This window comes from Eleginops maclovinus, chromosome 4, assembly GCF_036324505.1.
Source record: "Eleginops maclovinus isolate JMC-PN-2008 ecotype Puerto Natales chromosome 4, JC_Emac_rtc_rv5, whole genome shotgun sequence".
In the NCBI taxonomy this organism is placed as follows: Eukaryota; Metazoa; Chordata; class Actinopteri; order Perciformes; family Eleginopidae; genus Eleginops; species Eleginops maclovinus.
This window is the reverse complement of record NC_086352.1, coordinates 250,001-259,951: the sequence shown is the minus strand read 5'-3', so window position 1 is coordinate 259,951 and position 9,951 is coordinate 250,001. Positions and strand designations below refer to the sequence as shown.

The following is a 9,951-nucleotide window of genomic DNA, read 5'->3' as shown; positions in this document are numbered from 1 at the left end:
ACCCTAACCCTAACCTAACCCTAACCCTAACCCCTAACCCTAACCCTAACCCTAACCCTAACCCTAACCCTAACCCTAACCCTAACCCTAACCTAACCCTAACCCTAACCCTAACCCTAACCCTAACCCTAACCCTAACCCTAACCCTAACCCTACCCTAACCCTAACCCTAACCCTAACCCTAACCCTAACCCTAACCCTAACCCTAACCCTAAACCCTAACCCTAACCCTAACCCTAACCCTAACCCAACCCTAACCCTAACCCTAACCCTAACCCTAACCCTAACCCTAACCCTAACCCTAACCCTAACCCTAACCCAACCCTAACCCTAACCCTAACCCTAACCCTAACCCTAACCCTAACCCTAACCCTAACCCTAACCCTAACCCTAACCCTAACCCTAACCCTAACCCTAACCCTAACCCTAACCCTAACTCTAACCCTTGAGACACAGCTTGAGGTGGACTAGGTAAACCTTCAACTACAGTTTGCTGCCATGGTTACAAAAACAAACAAAATCCATTGATATCAGGACAGAATAGTCTACATTTCTTCAGACTGAAAACCAGCCTGATTCCAACACCTGCAGAGCTGCAAAGTGTGACGTCGCTAAAACAGGCAGAGAACTTCTCACAGTATTAAGTACAATTCTGCCAGGACTCGTTCAGGACCGGATGTTTGCTGTAATGTCTTCAGTCACACTCAGCCTTGGAGGACTTCATTCTTGTTAATAGAAACAGCTAGAGAACATTTATCCTCTTTACTCCGAACTGGAGACCCATCAGATGCACTTCCCTGCTGACGCCAACACCCTCATCCCGTTACTGCCACTGATTTAATGTACATTACCATTTGAAAAGACATCCCACTCCACATGAATCTGAGCACTCAGGATGGAAAAATTACAGAAAACAAAAACTTTTATTTTGAAAACACGCTTCCTGTTCAGATATTTACAGCAGGGGAAAAAAATGTATAAAAAACAAAAAGCGTCGTCTTTTCTCTCTGCATTCATGCAGTCCATTATAAAACTCCCACAATGCGTTGCATTCAGACAGGTGACAGTGGGGGTTCCTCGCAGTCACTCCGACGTCTCGTCTTCTTTCTGTTTCTTCTTCTTCTTCTTCTTCTTGGCACTGTCAACAACCTGCAGGACAAAATGCACATTAGACATCAGAATACATTTCCGTCAGCATTAATAAGTGCCTTTTTTTTTTTAATCTGTCAATGAACCGCGTCCCCCCCCCACCGGTGTTAGACTACTGTTCCCCATGATAAATGTCTCAGCTGTCAGAGGCCTCCCATCATCATGTGACTTGCTGTCTGTCTTAAACCTCACCTCTGTCTCTGGCGCCGCCTCCTCTGGCTCCACTCCTGTCTCCTCTGGCTCCGCCTCCTCCACTTTCAGCCTCTTCTCTTTCTTTTTCTTCTTCTTTTCCTTCTTTACTTCCTCTGCAGACGGTGTGCATGGAGCGCTCGCCGTCTCCCCATCACTGTCGGCATCCCTCTTCCTCTGCAAACAGGACAAAGGTCAGATTAATCTCTTTATAGACTATATAATATACGGTCGTCAGGCAGGATAGCATTTCCTCTGACATCGTGGTCTCACCTTGGTGGTCGTGTCACATGACTCAGTCTCCTTGGAAACGCTGCAATCACAAACAAAAACAGTTCAGTACCTGTAGTCCTGGTAGCCCTCCCCCCTCAGTACCTGTAGTCCTGGTAACCCTCCCCCTCAGTACCTGTAGTCCTGGTAGCCCTCCCCCCTCAGTACCTGTAGTCCTGGTAGCCCTCCCCCCTCAGTACCTGTAGTCCTGGTAGCCCTCCTTCCAGGCGGTGGGGGTGCTGCCGTTGGGTTTCCCATGTTTGTCGAGGAGTCCTTTCTGGATCATCATCTTCTTCTGACTAGCCTGGATCATGAATAAATAACTTTATTAACATCTACACAGACATAAAAGGAAACAGATTTGAATAAACTTTATTGGTACCTTGGGACCCAGCCCCCACTTGCGGGGGTAGGTGTCTCTCTCCATGATGACCCTCTTGATCTTAGCAACCACCCCATGGTCACAGGTGGATATCACCGCTGTGGTCATCAGAGCCACACCTGCAACACAAACGCATGGTTTAGGACGACACCTGGGCAGGTGAGGTAGTGAGGGTCCTTGTTAGCAAGCACCAGCCATCAGACAAGGGTGATAGATAAAAGGTCCTCAAGGCCCGGAGGCTTCGGCATCTACAGGTCATCATGTGGCTGACAGACAGAGACACAGAGACAGAGACACACACCTGTGCAGATGGCCTCCCCCTTGGTAGTGATGACTACGATGTCCTGGTTCATCTCGATGCCGTCCTCGTACCGGAGCACACCTGGCAGCATGATCTTGGCGCCGTAGCAGATGGCGTTCACCTGCAGTCACGACCAAAGAAATCAGACATTATGGAAACCAGACTAAATAAATCTGTCGTCCACCCTGACGCGTCTTATTGAACTGTGTGTGCGCGCGTCCTCACCGCGCTGTCCTTCATCACCAGCCTCTTGTAGGACACCAGCAGCTTCTCCAGGGGGAAGATGACTCTCCTCAGGTACGTCTCGTCTTTGTTGTGGTCAAACTGCCACTGCGCGTCCAGCACGTCGTGCATCGTCACCAGGTGGTCCTGTACACACACATTATATTAAACACAATAAGTTACTGTTTGACCCTGAGCATTGTGCTGTCAGCAGTGAGGGGGGGCACACAGTCACCAGAGACAGTGATCAGAGTCTCTCTGCTGTTTCTGTTCCAGAGACTAATTATCAGAGCTGCACTGACAGCAGCGCTGAACTCAACTCTCTGGGGGGGACAGGAAGAGTGTATGGAACAGGAAGTGTTGCTGACCTTCTCTCCCAGGACTCCGGACCGGACCCTCCTCAGCTCCTGCATCTGACCTCCAACCCCCAGCATAAGGCCCAGGTGAACACAGAGGGTCCGGATGTAGGTTCCTGCCTCACAGCTGACCCAGAAGATCCCTGGTGGGGGGGACACACACATTACACTCAGATAATGATTATTAATTTATCTACATGGGTAGTTAGTTATTAGTAATGATTATATTTACTATAGGGTCATGTAATCTCACCCAGCCTCCTCTCGGGGTCGTACTCTATCAGTTTGCTCTCGTAAACAGTTCGGACTCTGAGCTGTCGTTTGACGGCAGCGATCAGCGGCGGCCGCTGGAACAGAGCGCCGGTCAGCGTCTCCATGGCCTAAAGACAGAACCGGGTCAGTCTTAAAATCTTATGTATGTGTTAAAGCAGAGCTATACACTTCGAAATACTGTAAGAATGATGACTAATGCTCTCACCCGGGCTAGCGTGTGCTCGCTCTCGATGGCATTGTGCAGCCGAACGATTCCCACATACTCTTTGCCTGCAACACACAGTGAGTAGTGAGGGGGGCCGCTGCTTTACTGTGCACACCAGCCAGCCGGGCATTATATACTGTACGTGTTACAAAGCAAGGAGTGTCAGTACCTGCGCTCTGCTGAGACTTGACCAATCGCGTGGCTCGGTCCACGCACACTATCAGACAGCCTGTGACCTTGGGGTCGAGCGTCCCACTGTGACCCGTCTTCTCCACCCGCAGAATCCTCCGGATCCAGGCCACCACCTCGTGGGACGACGGGTTCGCCGGCTTATCCAGGTTAATGAAGCCAGACCTGGAGGGGGGAGGGTAGCAAGTTAGCAGATCAGCCTCGGGCCTTTAACCCTGATGAAGGTGGCGGTCAGTGAGGTTTATTGGACGGAGCAGGATATTTGGATAAAAAGGGTTTCTCAACTTCACATAAATAAGTCTTTGTATAAGGTTAGCATGTTAGCTTAGCATTACCTGACATAGTCCTGGATGCTCCTCTTCAGAGGGTTGCTGCCGTTGGGGAGAGGTGTGTAGTGAGCGGTCCGGATGTTGAGCTTATCAAAGTTCTGCACGAGACAGGTTAACGTCAGATTAGCCTCAGGCTGGAACTGTTTATTCAGGTTCACATGACTGGACAGAAGCCCCCCCTCATTGTTTTGGTAGTGAGTCTCATCTTCCTGTGATCAGAGCAGTCAACTCGTCTCTGCGGCGATCGGGTCGAGTCTATCTCTCCTTGTGGCGCCGGATCGCTAGGCAGAACGCCCAAGTGACAACGTCACCGCGAGGAGAGGCCCCGCCCCCAGAACGGGAGCAGGGGGCGACTGCGACAAGATAGCCGCTCAGAGAATGGATAAACAGTTTCATCATTTCACAGATCTGAGCTCCATACTACCAGCTCCGTTATTACCCACGCTATAAACTCTAACACCGACTAAACTACCAGCTCCATTCTCACCCTGACTATAAACTACCTAACCTAGCAGCTCCATTATAACCCCAACTATAAACTAGCAGCTCCGCTCTAACCTTAGCTATAAACCAGCGCTCAATTGTAACCCTCAACTTCCTGTTCACCGAGGCGTCACCTTGAGCAGCAGAGGCCACTGAGACGTGTCCAGAGAGGCGACTTTAGACTCGGGCTGGATGAAGAAGTCTCCACTTTGCTGGATCTCCTGAGGAACAAACAGTATATTAAACAGAATGTATGATCACTTCAGTAAAGCGTCTGATAAAAAATGTTGAACAAAGTATTATTTAAATAAACCCCAGGCTCTGAGCTTCTTTAGAGATAAACATGTCTGATGTAATATGTGACACATTATACATCATTATTAAACTGATAGATGTAGTAACTCACCCCCACTTCCTCTTCGCTCGTTTTCTTCGTAGTCTTCTTCTTCTTCACTGATGATGCTGAAACACATTTAACCATGAAAACACATTTCAGATCAGACACCTTTAAGGCCGTTCGTAACCATTACTCAGATTTAACCTCGGACGATAAAGGGTTAACTTTAAGGACTGTTCGTCGAGGAAACACGTGTTCTGACACCACGTGTGTTAGCGTGTGGTGGCTAACCTGCAGCTAACAGACCCGATAAAAATCCCACACTGCGTCACCGCTGCAGGACCCGATTACAACCTCATTTGTTCTTATTAATACACGTTTGGGTAAAGAGCCGGTAATAACTCCGGTTCCGTCTGACTGAATAACACGTCGTTGCTAAATAATAATCCGGTTTCCAGGTTGGGTTGCGGCGCCATGAGACCCACGTGGTGCAGATAGATCCGTGAAATAACGCTTCTGCCGCACACCGACACACAGGAGAAACTAAAACACACTCCGAGTCTCTAACAGGTACCACAGAACAGCTGTGCTATCTTTACATGATGTAATATTAGAATAAACGTGTCGCCAGAGGGTGTTTCTGCGGGTGCAGGTCTCCGCAGCACCACGTGGAGCCGTGGCGTCACACAGGACAAACTACCACTCTAATTCTGTGTAACTGGTAAACTACAACAGGTATATTCTAACAGGTATACGATAACAGTTGCATTATAACTGTAATATATCTTTAAATAAACATCTCACCACGTGGTGTCGCAGACATTACACTTCTCAGTCTGTCTGTCTCAATGATCAGCTAAAGCTTACATCTAATCACATTAAGCATGTTAAGCATGTTAAGCATGTTAAACACGTTAACCATGTTACGCACATTTCAAAGTTCAAACAGTTACATCGTTTTTTCTCTTTCTGCAAAACGTGCGGCGCTCACCTCCAGTGTCTGCCATCTTGAACTGAGAGAAAGTTGACTCCTCCTCTTCCTCTTTCTACTGCCGTTTCTTCTTCTGTGGTGTCACCAGAAGCTTTGTAGGTAATGCTGCTCCCTGTAGGCTGGGTCCAGAACTGCTCCTAAAATCAGAATCACAAATACTTTAGTTATCCCAAATTGGGGAAATGTTTTGTTACAGCAGCAAAATACAATACAATATGAAGCATACCAAAAAAAAATGAAATACAAATAAGAAATATACAGATAGTAAATAGTGCAATGTAGTAATGTAGTAATGTAATGCATATTAAATGAAAATATAATACAAATGTACAATGCAAAGTGCAAGAGTAAAGTGTGCATGTTATGTCCAAAACCTTCAGACTACATCAGGGCTATTCAACTAGTCAAGAGTGGGGGCCAGGAAAAGCATGGCTTTGAACAAGAGCAGTCATGTTATCAGCTCCAGAGCCAGTAAACAACATGAGGGTTAACTGGCTTATTTTATTCAGTAACAGCAGAACAACAACATGCTGCGTCGGGTTGAAAAAAGCCACGTAGGCCCAACGCACTACATTTAAACGTTCAGAACCCAGTACATGTGAAACAGGAACTCTTTTTACCATCAACATCAATTCCAGTCAGACAACAGTGCCGCAAAAGACAGGCTTGTGTGCATAGTATGGTATTGAATAAACACACAGTGCATCAGACAACTCAAATAACTCCGTGTGAGACATATGTATTACAGTTAATTTAACTGAAGTAATTCAAAGTAATTGTACACAACATTTCAGTGAAGATCAGCATTTTAATAATGGAAATGTTTTCTATTCTGCACCAGGCCTTAAAGTTAAAATAAAGCCAAACAACACTTTGGGCCACACACAAAAACGAAAGCCTCAGTGCATATTATGGTATAATAACAATACCAACATTCAGAGGCCATGTGAGAATAGCTTCATTGAAAACGAAAGAGATTATCAAAAATACATGTTTTAATATTTAATCTTCAACATACCAGCTTGACAGTTACATCTTCTAATGACAGAAATGGCATTTTCTCAATATAGCAAGAGCAGTGAAGTCTGGACTCAGGAGTTCCCGTTGGAAAAGCAATAGGCAGACAGTGATGCAGGATGCTGGTCAGTGAGGGATTTTACTGTCTGACTTCATGAGTCCAGAACTTTTCAGAACCTGCCAGCTATAATGACTGTTGCAGGTCTGAGTGAATGTCAATGAGTTGGAGTTGTAGTGATGCCTCATTCAATGGCACAGCCTTTTGCCTAGATAGAGATAAACTGAAAAAGTGTGAGATTTTTGTGCACTTTTTTTATCGCTGCCCTGCAGCTCCAAATTGAGTTGGTTCGGGTAATGGAAAATGTTGTTCAAAAAGCAAACGGCAGCGTGAAACTCGACATTCTCCATGAGTCACAGAAAGTTTTCTGTTTTGAATTAGGGAGAAATGCCATGATCTCACCCTTAAGTTTACACATTAATTTCAAGACGACTCCTTTGCTGCAAATCAGTAAAATGCGTGGACATAATCTGTCAACAAAAAGGCGGTGCTGTAAGCTGGAGGTACCACAAACAACTTTTATAATCGTCATGACAGCGTCCATGGGTTTTTTAAGTCATCGCTTAGCTTTGCATACAGGAGACTTTGGCGTATGAGTCAATGTAAGAGCAACACAGCGCACAGACGTTGGCCCGCCATCACAGGTGCAGCATTAAAAACCAGCATGTTCATACGATCCAATCCCAACTTGTGCTCCTTAAAAAACAAAACCGCTTTGTAGAAGATCACCTCACCAGTCGTGTGTCCAAGTAGATCCTCCCTAAAGCACTCACCATCAACAAACCTGACATACAGGCACAGCTGTGGTACATCGCTGCCGTTAGCTAGCGACATCACCTCCGCCTTTCTCAAGTTTGTCCAAAAGAATTTCAAAAACGTCCTGAAGGTCTCTACTCTCCTCGATGTTGACGTGTCAGAAATCTGAATTTTCTTGATTGAATTAATAACTCTGTTCCTGATCTTCTCCTCTGCAATCATCTCCATAATTGATGCAAGCATACACTCTTTGACCGTCTCTGCGTCTGTAAAAGGCCTTTTCTTTTTGCCTTATATCCAGGCCACTCAGTGATGCTGATGTGCCTCTCTCTTGCTCGTGCAAGCCCGAAACAGGGAGCGACGTCTCTGATCATAGCAGAAAGTTAGCCCCAAATCTTCTGGCGGCGAGCATCAGAGCTCACTGGAAAAATGGCGTCGAAGTTAGCATGAACTGTCTTAAAACGCCTTCTTAAGTTTTACTCTTTACAAACCGATATACACTCACTGCAGAGCAAACAAACGGGCCTCACACCGAGAGTTACAAACAAATACTTCCCTGTCCTTTCGCTGTGGAGTTGTTGGTTTTCTTGTTGGGCATTGTGGTATCTAACCACGATTCAAGCATTGGCCTGAAACAGTGTTTTGCGCAATTGTTACACATTCGTGAGGAGGGGACCATTTGGTAAACGTGTGATGCTGAGCCAAGGAGGCACCCAAAGATGCGAGAAATGACAATGGTCATTTGTGGTCACTACAGTCAGGCACTAGATTACTTTTGAAAAATTCTACTCAGAGGGCCAGTAAATATTTCCTTGAAGGCCAGATTGAATAAAGATTTCTTCCTGTTGGTTGTGACGGTATGAGGGTTGTTTCTTGTTGGTTGTGATGTATGAGGGTTGTTTCTTGTTGGTTGTGACGGTATGAGGGTTGTTTCTTGTTGGTTGTGACGGTATGAGGGTTGTTTCTTGTTGGTTGTGATGTATGAGGGTTGTTTCTTGTTGGTTGTGACGGTATGAGGGTTGTTTCTTGTTGGTTGTGATGTATGAGGGTTGTTTCTTGTTGGTTGTGACGGTATGAGGGTTGTTTCTTGTTGGTTGTGATGTATGAGGGTTGTTTCTTGTTGGTTGTGACGGTATGAGGGTTGTTTCTTGTTGGTTGTGACGGTATGAGGGTTGTTTTTTGTTGGTTGTGATGGTATGAGGGTTGTTTCTTGTTGGTTGTGATGGTATGAGGGTTGTTTCTTGTTGGTTGTGACGGTATGAGGGTTGTTTCTTGTTGGTTGTGACGGTATGAGGGTTGTTTCTTGTTGGTTGTGACGGTATGAGGGTTGTTTCTTGTTGGTTGTGATGGTATGAGGGTTGTTTCTTGTTGGTTGTGATGGTATGAAGGTTGTTTCTTGTTGGTTGTGATGTATGAGGGTTGTTTCTTGTTGGTTGTGACGGTATGAGGGTTGTTTTTTGTTGGTTGTGATGGTATGAGGGTTGTTTCTTGTTGGTTGTGATGGTATGAGGGTTGTTTCTTGTTGGTTGTGACGGTATGAAGGTTGTTTCTTGTTGGTTGTGACGGTATGAGGGTTGTTTCTTGTTGGTTGTGATGTATGAGGGTTGTTTCTTGTTGGTTGTGACGGTATGAGGGTTGTTTCTTGTTGGTTGTGATGGTATGAGGGTTGTTTCTTGTTGGTTGTGATGGTATGAAGGTTGTTTCTTGTTGGTTGTGACGGTATGAGGGTTGTTTCTTGTTGGTTGTGATGTATGAGGGTTGTTTCTTGTTGGTTGTGACGGTATGAGGGTTGTTTCTTGTTGGTTGTGATGTATGAGGGTTGTTTCTTGTTGGTTGTGATGGTATGAGGGTTGTTTCTTGTTGGTTGTGACGGTATGAGGGTTGTTTCTTGTTGGTTGTGATGGTATGAGGGTTGTTTCTTGTTGGTTGTGATGTATGAGGGTTGTTTCTTGTTGGTTGTGATGGTATGAAGGTTGTTTCTTGTTGGTTGTGATGGTATGAGGGTTGTTTCTTGTTGGTTGTGATGTATGAGGGTTGTTTCTTGTTGGTTGTGACGGTATGAGGGTTGTTTCTTGTTGGTTGTGACGGTGTGAATGTTGTTTCTTGTTGGTTGTGACGGTATGAGGGTTGTTTCTTGTTGGTTGTGATGGTATGAGGGTTGTTTCTTGTTGGTTGTGACGGTATGAAGGTTGTTTCTTGTTGGTTGTGATGGTATGAGGGTTGTTTCTTGTTGGTTGTGATGTATGAGGGTTGTTTCTTGTTGGTTGTGACGGTATGAGGGTTGTTTCTTGTTGGTTGTGACGGTATGAGGGTTGTTTCTTGTTGGTTGTGACGGTATGAAGGTTGTTTCTTGTTGGTTGTGATGTATGAGGGTTGTTTTTTGTTGGTTGTGACGGTATGAAGGTTGTTTCTTGTTGGTTGTGACGGTATGAGGGTTGTTTCTT

General features: G+C 45.6%; 1 protein-coding gene and 1 non-coding gene across 3 annotated transcripts; both read right to left on the bottom strand.

Annotated features, from left to right (window-relative positions):
- Positions 1–904: 904 nt before the first annotated feature.
- dkc1 (dyskeratosis congenita 1, dyskerin) lies at positions 905–5,826 on the bottom strand. Of its 2 annotated transcripts, none has more exons than XM_063882412.1 (15): positions 5,677–5,826; positions 4,755–4,810; positions 4,483–4,569; positions 3,872–3,963; positions 3,517–3,701; positions 3,348–3,412; positions 3,123–3,249; positions 2,882–3,012; positions 2,517–2,660; positions 2,292–2,412; positions 1,991–2,109; positions 1,809–1,912; positions 1,612–1,651; positions 1,342–1,515; positions 905–1,149 (listed from the first exon to the last, which is right to left on the bottom strand). In XM_063882412.1, the coding sequence occupies exons 1-15, from the start codon at positions 5,690–5,692 to the stop codon at positions 1,084–1,086; spliced, it is 1,527 nt and encodes a 508-aa protein (XP_063738482.1). In that variant the 5' UTR covers positions 5,693–5,826; the 3' UTR covers positions 905–1,083. The 2 variants fall into 2 exon arrangements, with proteins under 2 accessions (XP_063738482.1, XP_063738481.1); XM_063882411.1 differs by lacking the exon at positions 5,677–5,826 and adding an exon at positions 5,490–5,523.
- LOC134863940 (small nucleolar RNA SNORD83) lies at positions 2,183–2,257 on the bottom strand. The gene has a single exon (XR_010165755.1). It is a non-coding gene; the product is annotated as a small nucleolar RNA SNORD83 (small nucleolar RNA).
- Positions 5,827–9,951: the final 4,125 nt, after the last annotated feature.